At 44.3% G+C, this 24,353-nt stretch overlaps 1 protein-coding gene across 6 annotated transcripts in view; it reads left to right on the top strand.

Moving 5' to 3' along the window:
- Positions 1-22,168, top strand: part of CD36 (CD36 molecule (CD36 blood group)) — a 71,497-nt gene extending 49,329 nt beyond the window's left edge. For all 6 annotated transcript variants that reach the window (XM_077338029.1, XM_077338031.1, XM_077338028.1 and 3 more), the window contains 11 exons: positions 1,314-1,458; positions 3,167-3,346; positions 4,703-4,794; positions 9,402-9,448; positions 13,062-13,131; positions 13,492-13,679; positions 16,047-16,165; positions 17,070-17,143; positions 19,783-19,837; positions 20,562-20,726; positions 21,621-22,168. In XM_077338029.1, coding sequence (XP_077194144.1) covers positions 1,314-1,458; positions 3,167-3,346; positions 4,703-4,794; positions 9,402-9,448; positions 13,062-13,131; positions 13,492-13,679; positions 16,047-16,165; positions 17,070-17,143; positions 19,783-19,837; positions 20,562-20,726 — 1,135 coding nt within the window. In that variant the 3' untranslated portion in view covers positions 21,621-22,168. The remainder of the gene's footprint in view (positions 1-1,313; positions 1,459-3,166; positions 3,347-4,702; positions 4,795-9,401; positions 9,449-13,061; positions 13,132-13,491; positions 13,680-16,046; positions 16,166-17,069; positions 17,144-19,782; positions 19,838-20,561; positions 20,727-21,620) is intronic.
- The last annotated feature ends 2,185 nt before the right edge of the window (positions 22,169-24,353 follow it).

Genomic DNA, 24,353 nt, shown 5'->3' with positions numbered 1-24,353 from the left:
ACAGCCTGAAAACTCTACAGTAAAATCTAGAAGCTGTGCTACAGGTGAGTGAAACATGTCCGCAACCAATTTTCTGGGAGCTTAACTGCAAGGAAAGCTGTTACATTCATGTCCTGTTTTGTGGGTTTCCTGGGAAACATCAGGTGCCTCAATGTGGAAAGCTTCTGGTCTCGCGCTAGACCACATGGATCCTTGATCTGCTCTAGCAGTGCATTTTTTATACATAACTTGAAGGATGAATGCAGTTCGGTTGTCAAGTTTTTAAATTAAAAAAAAAATTATGCCAAACTTCACACTGGTGAGGCAAACCGTTTTGATTTTGTGCAGAATAGAACGTCTGGGCTGTATAGTTGTGAAAGGCAGAAAAAATTTCCTTGAAAACAATGCTTGTGGAGATTTTTAAGGAATCCTGTTCATGCTTTTTGGACAAAGGTATATCATGTGAACAGCTATTCCCCATTATTTCAGGGAATTTGGTTATCTGGCTATGGTGCTATCTATTTAAAGCCTATTCCTGCACAAACATTTTACTCTACCTTGACCCCCTTATGGGAACACCTACATGATGTCTATTCATCCTGTTTCTGTGTCCCTCCCCAGCTTCCTTCAGTCTTTCTCCAACAGGGTTAGTTGAGGTCTTCTTAGAAACATAGTAGCACAAATATCTTTGAATGTCATGTACAAAAGAAGGTGCATCTTGTTTTAGATCCTGGCCACACTGGTACCGTTTTCTTTTCCTCTAGGTCTGCAGGGGGTAATTTCCTCTCCTCTGCTAGAGGACTTGGATGGGGAAGGGAGTTGCTTTAAAAATCAATAATGGCTATATAACTTTAATGTAATGATCTATCATGGCAATGTACTAATTCCACACTTTAGCTTTAAAAGCTGGTCTTTCCCCCTTTTTGTTGCCCAGCTGTAAGAGGAAAGATAGAGGCTGCACATATTTCTCTATAATCTAGCAACCAAACATGCTGGAGAACTAGCACACTGTTGCAAAAGACTGCTTTAACACTACAGCTATTATCATTGTTTGTTTGTTTTTTAACCCCTAAAAACAGTGACAAGGGGAGATGGTTGAAGTGAGGAAACTGCAGTGTGGATGTTCCATTGCCACTATAAATTTAGACTTTATTTGCACTATTACATGGTTTTCCTTGTCTGGTGTGCTTTTCTCTTTTTTCATACACTGTGAATTCCTCACCATTCACAGTAGCAATGAGAGCTACCCGGAGAACGTTCACTGTGTGGAAGCAGCTTTGATTTCAAATCACATTTTCATGTATGAGTAGATTCATTTATCTTTCTCTTCTAAGGTTTCGGTATTTGCCCAAACAAAACATCACTGAAAATCCAGACTCAACGTTGTCTTACTTCTTGCCAAACATTGCTCGCTTTGAACCTGATCTTTCAATTGGGCCAGAAAATGACACTTTCACCATCATCAACCTTGCTGTTGTGGTAAGTAAGCTGGGCCTGAAATCTTTTTTTTGGGGGGGGGAGGGCCTAATGACCAGATGACCAGATACATTATCAGTGCTGCAGAATGATGTGTCTCATTCCCTCCCCAATTAATCAGTTGGGCAAGAGGACATATAATGTCTTGTCTGTTCTTCATCTGGCTCTGCAGAAAAGTTGTGGACTTTGAATTCAAGCTGCCACAGTCTCCTCTCTGTGCCCCAGCCCATGAGGACAAGCTATCTCAAATCCCTTGACCACCCTATACTTAGGACTACTAACAATGGTGCCAATTAGTGCTGGATTGGTGTCCTCTCTGGAGCCATTTAGCCCCACTGAGACTCCAGTTCTTAAGAAAAGCACATCCCTCTCTGTTATTTATTTTCTTACTTGAACACCTTCCTTTAAAACCTTCAGAATAGAAAGCAACAAGAAGACATCAGATTAATTCATGTTTCCTTTTTGTTTTTCCCAAGGACCTTAGCTGAATCAGTGTAGTGGGAAACAGAAGCAAAACCCTTTTCTGTATCCCCACTGTTTCCCTAAATAAATAAATAGATTTTAAAAAAAAAAGAAAAGCACATTGATAGCTCCCCTGGGATGTGAGCTGTAGAATGATACTAGACTTGTTTACATCCCTTTGCGTTGTTTGTCCATTTATTAGGCATGAGGGATGAGGGATAGTTAGCTTTCTTCGGGGTGTGTGAGATATTTCTCCTCTTGTTCCTGTAGCGTGATTCATTATTTCTGTCAGTCTAGATTGCAGGCAGAGGCAAATCACTGAACATGTCTTGCCTTGAGAGCGTCACGGGTTATTCAAAACCATATGAGGATTAATTTGTCAATCGGTTGTGTGTCCCTCTCACAAAAGAAAACACCTGGACAAAATCTAGTGAATTATTTGTCTTGTTCTTCGTGGGCTGTGATGGACTCATAAATGCAGGTGTAACCCAGTGATAAGCACATAGGCACATTTCCAAGTGTTGACAGCACATTACTTACCTTGGCAGCCAGATAAACCCCATAAATAAGTATTACAGGGCTCTTAATCAGGTATCCAAGGAAGCAAACAACCAATACAATCAGTCATTAAAAATGAAAGTATATAATCAAATCACAATACTAGCATGTTTAACCAACCAGTTTGCTTACCCACCCACCCCATTTTAAAGGAGGTGTACACATGGATACATGCACATGAATAGAAGCAAGATTTATACAGATTGAAAGGTTTGAAGATAATCTTTCCTATTGGGGATCTAGTGTTGCCAGCGGTAACTTTGAAATGTTACACTGTGGAAACTGCACCTGCGGCTATAGCAAGCAGCCTTCGGTGAAATTCAACTTGCAGTCCAATAAAAACTATTCCACTTCACTTATAAATTGGCTTCAGTGTCAAAATTAATCCACTAATTGCCTCTTGGTTATTGGGGATGCTCACAGGGACGCAGTTCACAATCTTTCTAATTATAGGGCTGTCTTTGTGTTCTCAGCCAAACCAAAGACTCATTTTCTGCAGCTGGCTAAGGCTGAAATGACTGGAATCCTGTGATTCTCTGACCTGTGATTTTTTAAAAGCGGAAGCAGGTTGGGAAAAGCTGTCCAGGAGCTCAAGCTGAGCAAACCTGCTCCCTTTCCCCTCCTGGTAACTGCTTGAGTTTAAACTGTGCACAGTTGCTCATGGGTGCTTTGTGTGTCACTGTCTTCCCAGAGTGCACCTGTCCTGTATCCAAATACTTTTGTGCAAGCTATGTTGAATGTTTGGATGAAGTCTTCAAAGTCATTGATGCTTCAGAACAGAACGGTGAACGAATTGCTCTGGGGCTACGAAGATCCTTTTCTGAAGAAGATTCCCTTTCCAATTGAAAGTAAAGTGGGGATTTTCCTTCCAGTAGGTGTCATTTATTTGTTCAAATGATTGGTTTACCGCATCTCCAGCAAACTGCGTGCTATAACTTAAAGCAACATAATGTAATTGGAAAAATATTAATCTGCTGTTCAAGGTGAACCAACGCCTGCCCTTAAGTATCTAAAAACAGCCTAAAGCCAGCATAAGGTACAATAAAAACAGCAAAAGAATTAAGGCACCGTTATAAATATTTTTCTTGTAAAACTGGGCCTGTCAACTAGAACAGCCAGGGAGTTAGAAGAAAAAATAGGATCTGTGAAACAGTGAGCCAAACGGTGGTGGAAATAAGTGCAACTAAAGGATCATTCAGAGAAAATTGCCTTTACCCCACACTTAAAGGAGAGTAAAGAAGGTGGCGGACAAATTGGATACACAAACAAGCCTCCTGGGGATACACAAACAAGCCCCCTTTCCTTCCTCATTGGACAGCACTTGTGCTTGAAGAAGTATATTTAGAAACAGACAGTTTTTGCAGTATTTAAAATGGTGGCTTGTTTGGGTTTAAGGAAGCCGGATGGTGGCTTGTCTAATGACTAAATGTTCCATGTTGGTGTACGACTCTCATTTTTAAACCATATGGTAGCTGAAAATTGTCACCAGCACTCAGACTATACCTCATTGGATTCATTCAGCAAGGCCGATCATATCTGATATGGGCATGTATGTGCTTCCTAAGTCGGAGCACAGTTCAACGAGGTCTCCTTCCACCCATGAATGGTACAATTCAGCACAATGTTACTGCTCGGAATGCATCTTTAGCAAGATTTCAATTCATTTTGTTAGACTGGATTATGGTCAAGTAAGCCACACCCTGTGCTTAGCTCTTAAGTGGCATCCCATTAGTCAGTGGGATGAGAAGTCGCCACATTGATTTTGGTTCAGTTGGGGGTATTAACAGCTTTGGTTGCAACAGGCTTTAAAAGGTGTGAGACTGTAGAGGCTCAAGGCCCTGGAATGCACCATTTTGAAATGGGTCTTGCTGCATTGACTGTCCTTGTGGGCCTTTCCTAATCCAGCAAGATTGCCAATGCAGCAAATAAAAAGAGAGAAATAAATTGACTAGTAAGAACCGGATCTCCCTGACCTGGATGGCCCAGGATAGCCTGATCTTGTTAGAACTCAGAAGCCCTGAGTAGTACTTGGATGGTAGGTCACCAAGGAAGCCCAGGATTGCTATGGAAAATCTGGCAGTGGCAAACCACTTGTGTTTGCCTCTTGCCTTGAAAATAACTGGAAATGCCCCATTTTTCCAAAACATTTTCTGTGTCTGCTTTGTTCAAAGGATGGGGTGGTCTTTCTTCTTCTTTGTACTGAACATCTTCTCCCTTCTGTCTGTAGTTCAATGAAACATTTGACGGCATTTACACTGTCTACAATGGGAAAGATGATATAAAGAAGACTGCACTAATCCACAGCTACAAAAACAAGAGGTATTGTTCAGAAGGGGAGGGGGATGTGTGCACCTTTATCAAGGGTGCCTTCAAAATGGCATTATGGATGGCCCGGCATTTGCTGCTGCAGACCCAATGCGTTCTTGGCATCTTCCTTGTAGGGAGGTGGAAAGTAGCCAGTAGTGGTCTGTGTTGCCATGCAGGGGGGGAACTGTTTGAAAAAACTCTAGATGATATTTCTGCTTCTTATATCAGTTTAAAGTCTGTATTAAACTTCCAATGGTGCGTAGGCTTGGGGAATGCTCTGCTTTCACAGTTCACATTATTATTAATGGGTAATTAATTCAATTTGCTTATTAGTATAACTTCCAGTTTAGTGTGATGAATAAGCTCTTGGACTTGGATGAGAAACATCTGGTTTAAAATATCTCCTATGCCATAATGGTCCCAGCACTTGGCCAAGTTCATAAGGAAGTAGTGAGAATATAAATCATTTTTATTTACTAGTGATTAAAGGCTGTGACCATGTTAACAAAAGAGATAACATGCATTAAAAAATCTAAATGCCACAACTTTGCAGAATGCAAAAATACAAGCAACAAATCCTAAAACATGAAAAGAAGAACAGTGTTATTTCTTTTAAACAAATGAAACGACTGCATGTTAAAACAATTTCCTACCTTGATCAGGCATTTGCTTTGACCAGTATTTTCTTGGCTGCTAATGCATATATAGAAACAATGAGAGATGATACATATGAGTCTATATTAGATAGCTAATAAATTGTTTTTCTAGCTCTGAGATGAAGTTTAAGCAGGTTGAAATATTCCCAAGAAATCCATACTTTGGTTCAGATGAGAGAGGGCAATAGAAAATATAATGTAGGAGGGGAGATAAGATTGTGTCGCCCAAGGATCAATCTCTGAGTTCATGTAAGAAAGGCTGTGATGAATCCTATGCTAGCTCTGCAGAAGTGAAGCCCTGATGCAAGAGCACCAGAGTCAAACTTTTGTGATACATGTTGACCTGCGAGAAATCGGAACATCTCCTCCACCAAAGCAAAATCAGGGTTATTCAAGGATTCTTGTACTTCTCTTGCCTAATTGTTTTCATTAGCTCTAGAAGTCAGGAATTAGGTCCTTGGAGAGGGTCAGGATAAAAGGAAGATCACACTATGGTTTCTATTGTGCCGTTCAGAATCTGTGCATATGCTTGGATGGTTAAGGGCTACCTCTTATTGATAGAGCACTTGCCTGGCATGCAGAAAGTTCCCAGTTCAATCCCTGGTCTCTCTGGCTAAAGGGTCAAGAAGCAGCTGATGTGATGGTACCACCACATGTCTGGATAAATACTTGAGAATAACTACTTGACATTTAACTTCTGGACAAAGATGTATTTTCTGGTAGCTAATCACTGAGGTTTGTGCCTTAGAAATAGCTCTCTCCTGGTCCGAGATTTAAAAAACAAAAACAAAGTTAGGAGCAGAGGTGTAGAATATCTTGATGGGCTGCCTCACAGCCCAGGGGCTGAGCTCATGAGACATAAAGCACCCATTTAAAGGATCTTAGGAATCATATGGCCTATATCTCTGAGTATCTTATCACGCTCTGGTATATACCTAACTTATCTCTACCCACTTATCTCATTGTTTTACTGTTGCCTTATAACTGTGTAAGCTAATAACCTGAAGATACACTCCCATTAATGAGGCTGGTGCTTGTTTCCTCACCTCTATTGTTCAGGGGATGGCATGGAATGAACCTGTAATGCAGAGATCAGCACATGACAAGGAAAGGTGACTAGTAGGCAAAGAGTAATACATTAATAGGGCTGCAGATCTCAGTGTTATTGTTTTACGGTCATGGGCTGATTTTTTAAGTTTTTTAAGTTACTAGAGAAGACCCTGGTTGGTCTATTGCTTTGACTGTTAGGAATAGGCAGCATGGTAGGAGGCAGCAGGTGAGCCAGGACTTGTTGGTTGAGTTTCTGTGGCCTTGGAACCAAGTTGAGAGGACCCGTCAAAGCTTGAAGAAGAAGAAGAGTTGGTTCTTATATGCCGCTTTTCCCTACCTGAAGGAGGCTCAAAGCGGCTTACAGTCGCCTTCCATTCCCCTCCCCACAACAGACACCCTGTGGGGTGGGTGAGGCTGAGAGAGCCCTGATATCACTGCTCGGTCAGAACAGTTTTATCAGTGCCGTGGCGAGCCCAAGGTCACCCAGCTGGCTGCATGTGGGGGAGTGCAGAATCGAACCTGGCACGCCAGATTAGAAGTCCGCACTCCTAACCACTACACCAAACTGGCTCTTGACTTACTCCAGAGCACTTTAACATCCCAGCACACTTCTGATTATAACTTCAGTGGTTTGAATGAATTTTAGAAGAATATTTAACTGTACTGTATTGCCATGGGCTTAGGCCAGCAAAGGTGTTTTGTTTTAAGTATAGTGCCTTACTCAATATTATCTAAGATACCACACCTTTTGCTCAGGGTATGACTTTGAGCCAACAAAGCATTTCCAGGGATGGAAGGCTTCCACCTCTAGAATGCAAGTTTTTCACCTCCCTCCTCATCCTAAAATGCCACTCCTCAAGTGCTGTTCCTGGGAGTTCACTGCTATCTGCCACACCCTGTGAGTGCTGGAGAAGAAAAAAGCAACACACATCCAGGTGTGTTTCCTGAGAATTAACTGCATTGCTGCTGCACATGGGAAGGGTCTGTGCCCTCTTGCCAGCTGTGAATGGATGCTTTGAGAGCCCTGTTTCAGAATCCATTTCCCTTGACTGACGGGCTTATGCCAGCCAATCACACGTGCTCCACAACTTGTTAAGTACTGCCTGTTTTGGATCTTGGCCATCTATGAGGAGGGCAAAAATCCTTCCAGCCCTTGAGCCTTGTTATTGACCCCCAAGAAGAACTGATTGGCCACTAGGGTGTGCTTTTCCCCCACGTTCAGGTTGATTCAGCCCAAATCGATTTGAATATATGCCATATCACCCCAATACCACTTCTGGTACAGGGATTCAGCAAGATTCTTCAGGATTCCCAAATCGATTCTGCTCCATTCTACCCTAAGAAGCCATTAAAGTCAATGGAAAAATCTAACCTGTCCATTCAGTGGTTTGGTGAGGGCAGGGGTCGATGTAGAGGTACCAAATTTGCAGCACAGGTGCTGGAGCCTATCCTCAAAAGAACACTCTAAAGAACTCCCAAGCTGCAAAAATATTAGGTGGTCAAATTCAAGGGGTTCCCACAAATGGTGCCATCACCCTCCATGGTTTCCTGTGAGGGAGAAATAGTTAGGCAGCACTACAAGTCCAGAAGAATGACTCAGGGAACATCTGCAGTGGAAGTGTTCTGATCCTGCTGATTTTGTGCTGCAACCTTGATCAGCTGGAATTTGCCCAAATGGACCAGCGTGTTCTGCTGCTGGGCACTAAGAGACTGACCCTGAGTTCTGCTGCTGGGCACTTTTAGGGTGGCACAGGGTTACTGGTTCTGCAGTCTCTGCAGAAATGCCCCCCCCCCCTCAGTTTCTACTTCAGAGATTCTCTGATGTCAACTTAATCCTGTGGTTTTGGCATTGCAACTCTGGCCCTGCCCCTTGCAAAAATGTCCTCCCTTCACTTTCACTGCAGAGGTTATCTGGGATATTCTGATGGGCTTGGGCTGCCTTGCTATTTCTCCCTTGATGGAAGCAATGGAGGATGGGGGCATCTTTTTTTGAGTGTCCATAAAACTGGGCCCCCTGGTCCCTTTTTTTTTTAAACTTGGGGATTCTTTTGAGAAAAAGACCCATAAGCTATGCCTCTATCCCCAACTACCCCCCACTCACAGACTATGGAATAAATTTAGGCTGGATTTCAACTTTAAAAATACCCCTCACAAAAGTCTGCATCAGCATTGATAAGGGTTTAGTTTTGATATATTAAGCTGAATTGTTTTGATGTACTAAACCAAATTTGGCCACTGTGTGAGAGAGGATAATGGGATACATGGGACATTTCTCTGATCCAGCAGGACTCTTCTTTCAAGCTAGTGTCATGAGTCTTGAGTATAGAGAAAGTGGCCATCTATGGGTTAGACCAGGGGTAGTCAACCTGTGGTCCTCCAGTTGTCCATGGACTACAATTCCCATGAGCCCCTGCCAGAGTCTTCTGGCAGGGGCTCATGGGAATTGTAGTCCATGGACATCTGGAGGACCACAGGATGACTACCCCTGGGTTAGACAACTTTCCAATATCATGTCAGCCTTGCAGTTTTATGGCACTATAACTTGGGGCTGTGATTATTTGGAGACGTGCTGCCATGACAGGAAGAGCTGGGTTCTGGAAGTGAAGGGTCATTCCATGGAAAGTGCATCCTGATATTTTTTTTTAAGAAAAGAACCATGATTTGCTAGTTGGGAACTGCTGAACTGTTCTAGCATACACAGAAAACAAAATCTCCTGGGAACCCACCTTAATAAAACGGGTAGACATTGTTTCTGTCCATCAACACTGTCCTATCAATGTTTAGCGAGGTGCACTAGTCAAGGTGAACTGCAGAGTGTATGGTATGGAGCACGTTCAAATGCTTGAACAAATTATCACTGCCTGCTGATCATTATGATCGAAGTGGAATCATTTTTGTCCCTTCTCTTTATAGCACCTTGTCCTACTGGGAAGGTCCTTGTGACATGGTCAATGGGACAGGTGAGTGTGTATGCAGAATCCTGCACTGGGACCACTTGCAATTTTTTGTGTTTGCTGTCTGGTATTTCTATTTCTTCAGAACATCTGCGGCTCCCTTATTAGAAAACATGTGAATAGTTGAGAAAGCCTTTCTGATCCGATTCCTTCCAGAGGTTTTGATTTTTTTTCAATAAGAAGAGGAAAATAAAGGGGAAGAAATACCATGCAGCATCTCCACCCCTATTGTATGCACCATCATTGGTTTCCCTATAGGTCAGGTGCTTGTGTTTACTAGTCAGCAGATTCTTCTTTCTGTCATATGGTCAATGATTTACTTGGAGGAACACACCCAGCCTTTCAAAGCGGGTGTCCTGCCATTCCCCACACGCTGCTAGGTACTGTAACCGAAGGTGAACCAAAGTCCCAAGAGCCCATGGGGCTGGTTTCTTGCTCTCCTTTGCCCCCCCCCTCTGCTTGGCTTTTGGCCAGCATGTAGCCTGTTCCCAGGAAATGCAGAGGGCCCATTATGATATCTGTAGTTTGCAGCTGTCTTTAACCTTAGGTCTGAGTGCCTTTTGGCCACAAGTTGTGGAAACTGGAACTTTCCTTTGGTTCTAAATGCTCTTTGAAGATAAAACCTTTCTGCTGTGGGAAGTATAAATGGAAAGAGTTTGAAATGCAAATGGGGGCTGAGAAATGCCTATATCTAACCTTGCAGTGGATTAGATAGCTGTTCTTAGCAATAGACTTTCTGTCATAAAGTTTCCAGATTGAATGCAATAAAGCTCTGAACCTTTTTCTAAGAAGCATGTCCCAGCTTTTCTTACCTCCTTCAAAAGAGTAGCCTTAGCTCGTGACAGCAGGTAATCAGGAAAGCAAAAGAGTCCTATTGTCTTGGAATCAGGAGAGGTAACGGGTGAAAGCTTCTGAAGGCGGAGTAGTTATAACTGTGGAACAAGTGGAGCCTGGGCCAGTCAAGCATGAAGTGACTGTCCTGATTTAACAGTATGGGGAAACTGGATTTGCAGATCTAGGAAAGCTCACATAGTGGCTTCCCATCCAAATCCCAGCTCTTTGTCTGGTGGCCATATGCAAATAGATGGGAGGCTGCTTTAGAGCAAAATCCCCAGGAAGATTGTTGCTATAGAAATAGATGCTCTTTATTGTTATAGAACTCTATACAGGGAGGTTATTCTAGTAAGATTTTAATTTTTCTCTGTTTCCAAGGAGCTCAAAGAGTCATGAGTCATTATCCTATAGTATCTTCATGTCAGGCTGTCAAGCCTCTTGCCATGCCACTCCAATCCATTTTTTTTAAAAAGTTGACCTCAGCTACATGCGTCAGTTCCAGGGCAGCACTAGAAATTGTCAGAAACTCTATGGTTCTCTTCCAGAGTTTCTGACATTTCCTAGAGCTACCCTATATTGTTTCCCAGATTTCCATAGAAGTGATGTAAAAATTCAGCCAATGTCTCATGCCCTCCATACTTCCATCCTCCGGCAAGGCTTAGCTGGCAAGCCTGTCCTCACAATGGCTCTCTGAAGTAGACTTAATGGAGAGTGAAAGGACCAAGATTGCCCGGTGTCCTTCACAGCAGGTGAGGATTCTTTGCCTGATGAGGTCATGATTCTGCCTTGCTCTTGCCTTGGATCTTTTTCATGTTTCCTTGACCTGCCCATTTCTTTCTTTGGCACTGGACATAACCCAACACTTTTGCTTACTATTGGATGGGTGAGCATTTGTGTTTGCTTTGAGTCCTACTCCTCCTAGGTCAACTGTATCTATTTCTTTTAAAAATCCGCTGAATGTTTTTGTGACTCCCAAGCAACTCAAGTATGGCCCTTCCATTTTGCTTGTTTGTTGGTGGTGTATGTCCTGCTGCCAAAAGGAACTTCTCTGCCAGTACAATGCCTCTTCTGCCTATAAAATGTGAGCCAGGCTGGGGCAGAGACAGCCCAGTGTGATTGCTGGAGATTTTTATCCTCTTCCCACTTGACATATTTGCTGGGGAAGTTGGAAGGAGGGAAAAAGTTCTCTTCTGTCTTTGGACATATCATTATGGTTGAAACTGGCCTCTGTAGACTATCCAGCACATGTAGACTACTTCTACAGGAATCATCTATTGCTCATGATCTAGTTGTCCATTTTAAGATTACAGCAGTTATATTCTGTTCAGGAGGTGAACTGCTTCACTCAGTAGGGGTTAAAAAAAACAGAAGGAACATTGGGTACTGTTTAATGTTTCTCCAGGCAAACAAAAACTTCCTACATGTAGGAACAAGTATTTCGTGGAGATTTTTTAAACTGTTGGTTGAGTCTTGCAGGCAGTTGCTCGGAGAGCGTTACAAAAATGACACACAAACCATAAAATCAGCCTGAAGTGGCATAACCCACGCTATCACCTTAAGGTTCTCATTCTGTTGTGTAGATCAGATATGGGGCAGAGATGAACTCAGCAATCCAACCTTAAATTAGTGTCTGAAGAAGATCTATGTAAACATAATGGATTGGAAATTAGCCTGAAGCCAGTGGCAATTTACAATTTATGTTGAAAGAACATTACACCACTGTGGTGAGAGGAGTCAAAGAATAAAAGATTCTGGTAATGGACCTCTTAAAATATTACCGCGGGGAGGAGCCCCCCCCCAAAAAACAGCATAGGGGGAGTCAGCTGCAGCAAGGAAGAAAGAAGCAAAACTGCCCCCCTTCTGCTAGTGGAAATATCTCCTGGGTCTGCACCTTTGGTATCCCATCATCCACTGTATTTAGAATAGTTAACAAGCAAGTTAAAATGACACTGAAAGAAGAGCAACAAATAAAAAATGTGCAGACCTGAAATTGGCCTACTCCCATTAGAGAAGCTGATTGCGCCCCAAAATGCCAGAACGTTGAACACAGTAGCATGCTTTGTTATACTAGGATGTGGACAGGCATGCAAGCTTACCATTTGCACAATCCCAGGCTTGGAAAAATTAGATATAGTCCTTGGAGATAAGTATTTCAAATGAGAGATTTGTGTGTATGCGCAAAGCTAAGAGTATCCACAGAAACTGAAGGTTTATGTGATTTTGTAGCCACATTAAGAATACATTGCCTATGAACGGGTGTCTCTGTATTTGGAGGAATGTAGCCTTGACAGATAGAGTCAAAATTTCAAGAGAATGACTGCTACACCAGCAGGATTATTCTTTGTGAAAAGGTCATTCTTTCTGTGGCCCACACTGACATACATTCCTATCTCATTACTGCTATGGATTCTGTGTGGTTTTGAGCAAGTTACTGCACTGGCTTCAGTTCTTCAAACAGACCACTTTCAAATGGCAGTATTTTCCAAATTGAAATGGTTGTGAAAGCCAGCAATGGGGAAAGGAGTTTGCATGCACCTATTTTATATTGGAATTCTAAGAGAGATGCCATGAGTATTTAGCAATGAGGGAGAGAGGTTTTCTTTTGCAGTATTCTGAAATATCAACCCCAGTTCTTAACCCTAGCTGCTAAAGTTCAAATGTGAGTGTGCTAGTGGAATTCCCAGCTAAGTGAATTCCCATTTTACTTTAAAACGGCTTCACGGTAGTCAAATGAAGACCAACGGGCTGTTCCGTGGCTTACACTGTGCTTTGATTGTATCCACAGATGGGGCATCATTCCCTCCTTTTGTCAAGAAGGATGATATGCTGCACTTATTTTCTTCTGACATCTGCAGGTAGGAAGGCAATGCTTTTTGCATTTTTTAAAATTTAGTGACTCCATTGACTAGATCCCTTTCCCAGGTCAAGTCACCACTGACTTGTGGCGATCCCATAGGGTTTTCAAGGAAAGGATGAACAGAGGTGGTTTTCCGTTGCCTATATCTGCATTGTGACGCTAGATTCTTTGGTGGTCTCCCATCCAAGTAACAGCCCAGGCCAACCTTGCTTAGCTTCCAGCCTCTGACAAGATCAGGCTAGCCTACAAGCCATCAGGTTTGCAGGCCCTGGCATGTGTCAGTGCTGTCTGAGGAACGCCTATTTCCAGACAGTACTGGTTTCTCTCGAAGTGAGATGCTCCTTCTCTTATTCTGCAGGTCCATCTATGCAGAATTTGACAGCGATCAGGTTGTGAAGGGAATCCCCCTCTACCGCTTCATAGTGCCTCCAGGAGCTTTCGCTTCGCCCCTCGTCAATCCGGATAACATCTGTTTCTGCCTAGAGAAAACCATTTCAAAGAATTGCACACTAGCTGGGGCGATGGACATCAGCACGTGTAAAGAAGGTACTGAGCTGGAATATGAATTTGGCAAAGAAGTAAAGTTGAGAATCGGAAATGATAGATTCTGAGTAGTCTGGCCTATGCAAACTGAATAGCTGAGGCTGCCACAGGATCCCTGTGTTTCCTCCCTCATACCAGGAACAGCTCCAGAGCTCAAGGATTGAATGCAGTCAGATTAAATCTTAATTCTTGATTGACTCGCTGCCCCCTCCCCCAGTCCAAAGGCCATCTAATGAAGAGTTGGACAGACTCCATATTTTTGTAATCTATTATCTTTCCTCCCAGGCTTCAGAATGAGCATCCACAGGACTCTAAAAATATTTCTAACAGCATTTGGCAGACACCAGGGAACCATATTGAAACTAAGGCTGCAATCTCCTGAAGATCTGTTAAATAGCATGGATTTAAGTGTCAAGAAAAATGTCTGGAAAAGTATTGGAGTCCCACTACAGAATCTTAGAGCCCGTAATCTCTAAGGGGAATGAACTCTCAGGTGGCTTTCATAGAGATCAATTGAAAATGCCCACTTGGGTACAGATGCTCACTGTCACCACTGCCACCCCCATTCGGACTCACCTTCCGATCATCAATGGTGATTGTTCCATGATCTGTTCCTTTGTTTATGCCCGGTTTCGGCAAACATGAAACCTCTCTCTGAGTTGCAGCTTTGTAGGTATTCAGGGGAACACTTGGAGGGGGGGTTGGGACAAGAGAAGCTGACATGATGACAGGCACTAAGTGAAGTGGCCTTTGAAAAGTATTGAGCAAATCCATGTTCCCTTAGCTAAATGAGACTGTCCTGGTTCCAAAACATCTAGGGATAATACAATATGGTCATGGCTGCCATAAGAACTTTGGATCCTACAGTAGCAACTTAGATACAGGACTAAATGCCCCCCTCCCCCCGGCATACCATCAAAAAAGAAGGGGTAGTCTGTCATTTACATACAAATTATAGTTATGTCCAGTAATACAACTTGTTTTGAGGATAACATTATGGGGAGGATAACATTATGGGGCACAGTCTTCCTTTTTAGCCAGTACACTGTATGTGCAGGAAGCTTCCCAGGTGGGCAAGAGTATAATTTGGATTGGAATCTCACCACATTTAGAGGAGCGGCTTCAGGTGTTATTTTACCAACCTGAAGCAGCCCCGGGGGGGGGGGCACTGTTTGCTCCACTGGCCAACATACATGGAATGATGACTGCTATCAGGTTTCCCAGTGGAGCCAGTAGCAGTTTCTCCAAGCCCCTTTTGGGTCAGGAAGACTACGTGGGAGAATGGGCTGAAGCCCCTTCTTCACATGTGATGTGGCTCTGATACATGGTTGGGGTATGGAGGCCAGCTTCTAAGTTGGACCTGAGGGATCCCCCAGAATTACAGCTCATCTCCACACTACAGAGATCAATCCCCTAGGAGAAAATGGCCTCACTGAGGTCCTTGTCCTCTGCAAGCTCCACCCCCCAAATCTCCAGTTTTCCAACCAGGATCTGGCAACACTACCCTCCCATCCCCTGCTGGTGGCTAGGGGGGACCTGGCAACCCTAGGTTGGGGCCCTGTTTGGAACTTGCCACACATGTGCAGTCCAAAGTTCTTGAGTACCTGGCAGTGTGTGGATCATGTCTGATTCTGAGGTCAAGCAACATGAGGAAGTCTTTGGGCTTCAGGTCCTGCTTGGATGTTTCTCAAAGGCATGCGGCTGCTCTCTCTTGGAGGTGGAATGTTGGGCTAGATAATCCATGGTCTGTTTCGGCAGAGCCCTCAGGTTTCACATTGCTGTTTTCTTTGTGCCTTTGGTGTCCTTCCAGCTCTTAGTAAGCCTACATAAAAAAACTGTCTGGAACCTTAATGATGTGTTTTCATTATGGATGCACTTTCCTAATAATTTGTGCAAGCAGCACCCACTGTTTCACCTTGGGGATTATTTTCCTGTGCTGGTAAGATGCTTTTCAACTGAACTACCAACCCTGACAATTAGGATTGGTACCTCTGAGTTGGAAATACCTGGCAATTTGAGGGTCATGGCCTGAGGATGACAGGGTTTGGGCTGGGGAGGGTACAATGCTGTTGAGGCCACTGTCCAAAGCAGCCATTTTCTCCAGGGGAACTGATTGATGTTGTCTGCCAATCAGTTGTCATAGTGTGAGATCTCCAGGCCCTACCTGTAGGCTGGCAACCATACATGCAGTTCTGTTGCTTTAAAGGTAGTAAATATGAAGACCTGGAGTTCCTACAGCCATTTTACTACTTTGAATACAAATGGCTTTTCTGGCTGGCTTCACCTATTCACCAGAATTAGGTGAACGAAGTAGAGTGACTTCAAATTTGGTATTAATGGTTTGTGTTCTTTCTCTTTCCTCTTCTGTAGGCAAGCCGGTGGTGGTTACATTGCCACACTTCTTGTACGCAAGTGAAGAAATACTTGAACATATTGAAGGAATGCATCCAAATAAGCAAGAGCATATGACTTATTTAGATGTTGAGCCTGTAAGTACTTACCTTTGCATTTCTCTCTCTCCCCCCTCCTATAATTAGGCATCCTCTTCAGATTCCCATCTTGGGACCACTTCCTCTTCTGGTTTCTGTAGAAGTAGGAGGAGTGAGTGTTGCTCTTTCGGAAGCAGCTGTTGAGGAACTCATGCTCTCCAGCTATTGACTTTGAAGTCCCTCAGCACATAAAGTCTGAAGTCGTCTTTCAGTCATCAAAGGGACTAATCTCTGGATCACTTTTTCCTAGGCCCATCCTCAGATGTGGCAAATGTGTTGTGGGAATCCATGCCTCCTAGGCAAAGGTGTGCATGATTTGGATCATAACTGGGACACAGGAGATGGCTCTGAAGTCACCCTTTTCCCAATGCAAAATGACTCTGATGAGGGTAAACATGGGCATCCCCACTGCGACAATTTGCCTAAATTTATACCTTATCTTTCTTCAGAACGGAGACCCCAAACAGCTTAGATGGTTCTTTTCTCCTTTTGTTTTGTCCTCACAATAGTTCTCACAATAAGGCTGTGAGTGTATGTGACTGGCCCAAGTCACTCAGCAGAGTGGATAGTCAAACCTGGGTCTCCTGGATCCTTGTCCCACATTCTAGCAACTGCGCTCATCCCCTGGTGCCTTTTCTTGTTGGAGAACAAATTATATGCTGACCCATCTGGGGAAAATGTATTGCACTGTTAGGGTAATGTAGGGAATGGAGAATATCCTCTTTTCTTCCAATCCTAATGGCATTAGAACTGTTCCACCTTCTGTTTTGTGTTGTGAATTCTTTAGATGCCACCCAACTTGAGTGTAGGAAAAGCAGTGTGTAAATATTTAATCCTGTCCATTGGTAGAATTACTCCCACTCTTCTTTCCAAATCACATTGGAGGTTTTGTTTTCTGTTTTAGACCACAGGGTTTACATTGCAATTTGCCAAAAGGTTGCAGATCAACCTAGTGGTGAGGCCGGCTCCAAAAATTACGTAAGTTTGGGGCTCTTATGAGTAGAGCTATTTTCTGTATTTTACTCTGTTATAATTTAAATAATTGGTGAGGGCTTCATAAAAACTGTGCAAATACAAATCTAGCCGGAATCTGGTGTTCATTGTGGATTTGTGGGTATATTTTATTTTAAAATCCTATGGCCAAGACGGAGATGATATTCCAGAATCAAAGAAGTCCCTGATTTAAAAGTTAAGACACTTACAAATTTATCACTGGTCCCAAAATTGCAGACACCTAAAATGAAGCCAGAGTTTAATTTGCAAACCTTATGAACACTAAGTATTCACAGTGTGACTTGCTCTGCTCTCTTCTAAGGGAACTTCCTCCTCTAATTATCTTCTTTGTAGAAGGGACATTTGGATCCCCAGTGCCCAGATCCTCATCAGACAGCCTAACTACTAAACCATGTCGGCAATCCTTCCTCCCATGCTACCCAGAAAGTATGCTTTCATTGTGGGGCAGCATGGCTTGTGTGATAGAAGATACCTTACGTTAATGCTTTCTAAAGCAAAGCATCATATTTCTGAGCACAGAGTTATTGTCTTTAACCTTCTTGATGAGGCAATCATAAAACACAACAAAGAAAATATTTCTCTATGAGATTCTCACCTCGGCTGGTTTTCTGCAAAAAGAGCTGCATCTTGAGCGCTCATGTCCCTAGAAATGTGTTGAAGCCAACTATCTGATCTGAAATAATGTTTATTTATTTTATTATTTACATTTCTATCCCATCACTTTCCATAGACTCATGGTGGGCTACATAAGAACAGATAAAAGACCCAATAAAACCAACAGATCTCCCCTTAAAAAACAGACCGAAGAAGGAGGCATAATCCCTTGACTACCCTCCCCCATTCTCCATCCTCTACCAGCAGCACAGGGTGGGGATCCCTTGATGTTAAACATTGTCCTGAGGAGGGGCCTCAGTTCTTCCTGACTCTGGCCTCAACCAAAGACCTGGCAGAAGAGCTCTGTTTAAAGGCCCTGTGGAACTTAGACAGCTCCATCATGGCCCTCAGCTCTTCAGGGACCTCATTCTACCAGGTTGGGGGCAGGACTGAGAAAGCCCTGGCTCAAGTCAATGCCAGACGTGCTTCCTTAGGGCCAGGGCACATTAGCACCCACAGAGCAAAGGGCCCTATGGGGGACTTAAGGAAATAAGCAGTCCCACAGATAGGCAGGGCCCAAGCCTTAAGGGCCTTAAAGGTTAACATCAGAACCTTGAATCTGATCCAGGCTACAGCTGGTAGCTAATGCAGCCACCTCAGCACATGCTGGATGTGGGCCCTCCAAGTTGTACCTGTGAGGACTCTGAATTTTGCACTAGCTGCAATTTCTGGGTCAAAGACAAGGGGAGGCATGTGTAGAGAAAGTTACGGAAATCTAGAGGTGACTATTGTGTGGATCACTGTATCCGGGTTGCCATCCATGAGGAGGTAGAGCTGGGTGCCATCCGCATACCAATTTGTCAGAGGATGCTTAAAGATGATGAATAGTGTGGAGGAGAGTACTGACCCCTGTGAGACCCCACATGGAAGTCTATAGGGGCACGATAATTCTTCTCCCACAGCCACCCTCTGTGTCTGGTTCCAGAGGAAGGAGCATAGCCATAGAAGGGATGTCCCCTGAATCCTGGCCCCAGTGAGGCAGTGAGCCAGCAACTCATGGTCAACCATCTCAGACATGGCTGACAGGTCAAGCAACACTAGTATAGCTGACTCACCCAGATCCAACTGGCACCAGAGGTCATCCATCAAGGTGACCAATACTGTCTTCACTCCATTGCCAAGACAGAAGCCCGACTGGTATGGGTCGAGCCCCAAATTTTCATCCAAGTATCTAGGAGTTGGTCTGCCACAGCCCTTTCAACTACCTTGCCCAAGAATGTAAGATCCAATACCAGGAGGTAGCTGGCCATGTTCTGTGGGTCCAATGATTTTTTTTTCCAGTAAGGGATGAACTACTGCCTCCTTAAGCACCTCTTGGAACTCCCTGAAGGCCAGGGAGAGTTTGACCATATCCTGCCAGTTTGACAATATCCTGTCAGCATGCTAGTGGGTGCACACATGCAGGTGCCAAGCTCTGCACCTGTATGTGTGCACTGGCCAGCGTGCCAGCACCTCACCTCCCCCCATGCCACGGCACTGGCTCCTTTGGGCATGAACTGGCTGCTTTGGATGCCGAAGAGCCCAACCCTAATTCTAATAAATTTTACCTCAACAATCAATGGTGCCAGGAGAGCCCTGTAGGAGTAAGTCTCCCAGATCAGAATTGCCATCCCTCCCTCCCTACCATGGAGCCGAGACTGGTGAAGGACGGTAAATCTAGGTGGAGCAAGATATTTAAGGGTGACGGTCTCACCCTCTCTCGCCCACGTTTCGGTCACACATGCCAGGTCTACCTCCTGCCCTGAGAAATAATCTTTCAGGGTGGAGGACTTGTTGTTACACAACATCGGTGTTGTCTCCTCCCTAGCCTCCACCACCTTCTGGCTGAGTATGGGATGGAGATTAGAAGGGCAACCAGTGGTGCCAGGCCCGGTGTTTCGATGGCCGTGAGAACTTCATGGCCATGGGCCTATGTTATTGATGTAATGTATTGTTCTGTTTTATTGCAGGGCTTTACAGAAGGTTGAATTTCCTTTCATCTTTCCGATTCTCTGGCTCAATGAGGTCAGTTGTGTATCCTCATATCTGCTTGCCAATAGTTTACTGGTACATGCTTTAGAATTATGAAACAACCGAGACCTATAGTTGAGGCCAGGGCAGCTTAATATCATATCGGCCACTCTCCTTTCTGGTTCTCCCTGCCTTTCTCCCCGTTGCTGGGCATATGTTCTTGGCCTATAGCCAATCTTGCAGGCTAGAATGAAGATGGCTGGGGTACAGTGAAGTGGAGTTTTAATTTTGGGGTTGTTTTAAAATTTGTCTATGTTTTAATCTATGTTGTAAACTGCCTTAAGCCCATTTGCAGAGAAGGGTGGTCTATATATAAAATATGTGGGAGCCATTTTTTCTATTGGACCTTCTGCAGTTTCTGAGAGCTGGGCCGTATGTAACTCAGAATCCTAGTTGCATTGGCAGTGCTCTTGAACTCCTATGTTCTGCAAGACCACTGATCATTTCCAGCTCCATCCATCCCTTTTTTTGTGTGGGGGTGGTAGGTGGGTTTAGTTGCCATGAGCTGGCAGATCAGGCAGAAAACCATAGTCTTCCCAGGCAAACCAGAAACCCACAGCTGTATCATTGCATTTCTGTCTTTTTGCTTGTTGCCATGATCCATGAAGATATGAATAGTTTGTTGATAGAGAAGTTTTTGTCAGGCTAACCAAACTATGGCAGGAAACTGCTTGTGTGCTACTGCCTGGGATGACCTGGCTTTTGAATTCTCTTGCAGACGGCAGTCATTGATGAAACGAAAGCAGAGTTCTTCCGATCCAAGGTGACAAACAAGATCAAATTGCTGCACCTGCTGGAAGCAGTGCTCATCGTCTTTGGTGCTGTGCTCTTCCTGGGATTCCTGGCCTCCTATTTAATTTGCAGAGCGCAAAAAGACAAATAAGTAAGCAGCTGTTTTCTTCATTTCTGCAGCATGGATGACGATTTTGCAATCGATGTCCTGTGATAAACACATGAGTTCAGGCAGTTTTGCTTCCCTTCCTTTTTGAAAAGTGAAGAAATTGAGGCCAAGAGAAGAGGTGTTTCTGAGTGTGGCTGGTAATGCTTGCTGAGTTCAGCTCCCCTGCTGAAAACTGACTGCCCTCCTTGGAAACACCAAGGCTGGAGTGCCTCCTGGGGATGTCACTTGCTACAGCAAACCCCAAAGCTTCAGGCAGGCCAGGATGCTGCGTAGACAGGCATTATCTTTATCACCACCTCTGCCACCGAGATGGGCCTAGTGGATGGGCTGGCTCTGGCCAAGCTCACACAGTCATCCAGAAGGCTACAGGGGCCATCATATAGCAACTATAGCCATCGATATAGAGATTGTAAGAGCCCAGGTGGATCGGAGCATGTGTTCGCATTCACATATTCAGAAAAATTTTCAAACAATGGACAGCCAGTTGCCCTGGAAGGCTAATCAGTAGCAGAGGCCAAAGCCCTCCCAGATGTTGTCTCCAAGCACTGGGTTTCTCCCTTACCCCCCTAGTTCTCATGGTTGTTCTGAGGATCTAGCAGGGGTGGGAGTACCCCCCCCCCCACACACACACACTGCTCTCTGAGCTCTTGAGGGGAAAGATACAGCCAGATGAAGCTGTACATTTAAGGGTCTGAGTGCTGGAGGACTGGCCTCTCAACCTGCTTCTAGGCCAGATCCTCATCCTTACCTATCCTAGCTTAGTGAGCCCGGATACATCACTACATAAATAAACTTATCAGTTAAGATGCCAAACATATGCCGATCTGCCTCTTTGGCTAATTCACTGATGTTGTTTTCCTTGTTCTCTGTTTCCAGGGATCTCCCTGCTGCAGCTGTAGAAAATAGTTGCATTGGCTTTCAAGCAAGGAGGGGGGGGGAGGATGAAACTTCCAGATAACCCCTCCGATGGCATCACTGCACTCTTGTTTTGTAAGTGCAAGTACCCTATGCCTTATGGTAAGGCCTAGACAGTGTCTGCCCCTTGACGATAAGGACCCCTCTGCTGTTCACGAGAGCTATTCCACTGCTGTTGGAGAGACTGCTGAGAAAATGTGAATTCATGGGCGAACTTTAAACTGGAGACGCGGAATCCAGTCCAGGCCAAACCTGTCTCTGTTTTCTCCCCTTTTTATTTCCTCTCTTGGAAATGGAAGCCGACTGGTGCAAATGGGGTGGTGTCTCTGCCCTCAAAGCGATGTGCACCCTCATTTCCCCCTGTCTCCTGTCCTGTGAAGAAAAGAAGCTGTTGACTGTCCTTCACTTACAGAGATGTGATTTTTTTTCTAAATGTAAGCTTATTATATGGATTCACTAACTGTAACATTATTGGAAAGTAACTCTAGTAAAAGAAGTGTTGTCTGTTTTGTTTCTGCTTCAAGTCCATGCACCAGATTTCCACCCCACCCCTGGCAGCTCCTTGAGTTCAGAAGTTCATCTGTAACACACCTCTACACACAATGCCCCCCCCTGCCCTGGCTCAGCTGCCATGCTATGGCTTAGGAATGACCCCACTGCTCCTCCATGGGGTGGGCACATGAGCTGGATGTGTGCTTCGCTCTGCGCAGAGCCTGCAGCGGCTGTGGTCCTTGAGAGGAAAGGTCACAAGGAAATGGAAGCAGTTGCTTTTTGTCGCAAAATCCCCTCTTCGTGGAAGTCCCCTCTTTTTGGAGGTCAGGAAAACCTCATAAGGAGGGCAAAATTCATTGCTGCTTGTTTCAAGGCATTTTGCCAGCTGAATCTCAAGAGATCCCTGCCCTTCACCATGCCCTAAGCATCCTAGGTTATATTTGCTTGTCTTTCTCAAAGCATATCATGCTCATTGTCTTGGAGACCCTTCGACTGCTGTTGTTCATAGATCTGTATTACTCTTCTCATCCAGATGGAGAAAGAATGGCTTGCTTCTAAGCCCCCCCCCCCTGCTTAAGACTTTTAACTGAGCACTGAGGGAGTAGGTTTTGCCCGTCCTTATGACTGGTTCATTGCCTTGTCCAGTGCGTGTGTGATTTTAGGCAATAGCCACTAGGTGGCAATCTTGTGCCAGAAGCCAAGTGTTTGGGGTCAAGTTTAGGAAAGTGATAACTCCCTTCCAAAAGGTCAACTGAAAGCAAGGGCAAAGAAACAGGATCATAAAGTTGGCAGTCCTCATAATTTCCAGTGCAATCTGCCTTTAACCTGGTTTATTTAAATACCATTGCAGCGCTGTCCTTGTACATTGGCTGACACAGTGCAAGTTGCTGTGCAGAATGAAATATGTTTCCTCACAGCAATTTGAGACTCCTTGCTCCTTTCCCTGGAGCATGTGTTGTAACAGTGATTGCCCCTGCCACTTACTTTGCAGTTGGCCCATATCCCAGGCTGGGAGCTCTCTGTCCTGGAAATCACATTCCTTTAAAACAACAGACATATTGTAAAACCAGAATGGCAAGACAAGAACCTCGCAACTTGCCACCAGTCTGAGTTCTGAAATCTTAGTTCCGTGGCTGTTTCAAACTTTGACATGCACCTATTTCAAAACTGCTTAGAAAAATATTTTCAGAAAGCACTGAGGAGGTTGTTGATATTGCTTCATCTAGTTTTTTTGGGGTGGTGGTGGTAGGGGGTGGCTAAAGCTGTGTGTCGTCATCAGTGTCCTAGAAATTCTTGTCAATTTGTCAGGAAAAGCGGACAACACCTGCTAATTCTCATGGATGGTACCAGGGCCTGTGGGAATGGCACTGGCTTCGGATAATTATATTGCACATATTTACTGCCCAGTCTGTAATTAACCAAGGGACCCGTGTTTCATCTGACTTCATCCGGTGGAAGTCGTAGGGACTGGCTGCCTAATCTTATAATGTCTATTTTAGATAGAGCTATACGTCCTGCTTCAATTCCTTTTGGGGGATATCTGTGTGTCATCAACCTCTTTACAATGGCTTCCTGGAAAAGCAGCCAGCAGGCTGCTGTTGTGCTTTGTGCCGAGTTCTCCACAACACTACTAAGATGTCCTTCCTGTTTCTGTGCAATTGGAAATTGATAATGCTGTGTGATTCGGCCATAATGCTGGACTTGGCCCCTAGATAATAATAATGCTGGATCTGGAACCGAATAGGTGAGATCCCTTCCTGAACATGAACACAACAAGGACTTGCTGATATATCTGAGGCATACCTGTATGATTAGGCCCATCATGGCTACAATATTGACCACTTCTGGATAAGAATGTTACACCAGATTTGGGCTAAGACATTGCTGGGGGGCAGGAGTTGCTTGATATACAAAGAGAGGTGGCTGAGAGAGGGAGCAAAGAGAGAAAATCAGGGGAGGGACCATATAAACCACTTTAGAACAAGTCCCTGGTGACGATCTTGGCCAAGCACAGGCCCTGCAGTCAGTCTACTTGGGAGCATTGTGAAAAAAGCAGATGGATGCGAGAGGCCTGGGCAGAGAAATTGTTGGCCATTGTTGGAGAAAGAGTCCATCCTTCCTAAGGATACGTTTTCTCTGGTCATGGCCCACCCCTCAGCAGCCTGGAGGTTGACTGGAATCAGGTTCCCTCCCAAGCCTGCC

The sequence above is a fragment of the Paroedura picta genome, chromosome 5 (genome assembly GCF_049243985.1).
Source record: "Paroedura picta isolate Pp20150507F chromosome 5, Ppicta_v3.0, whole genome shotgun sequence".
Lineage (NCBI taxonomy): Eukaryota > Metazoa > Chordata > Lepidosauria > Squamata > Gekkonidae > Paroedura > Paroedura picta.
Note: the sequence above shows the minus strand (reverse complement) of the source record. Positions and strands in the feature narration are given on the sequence as shown.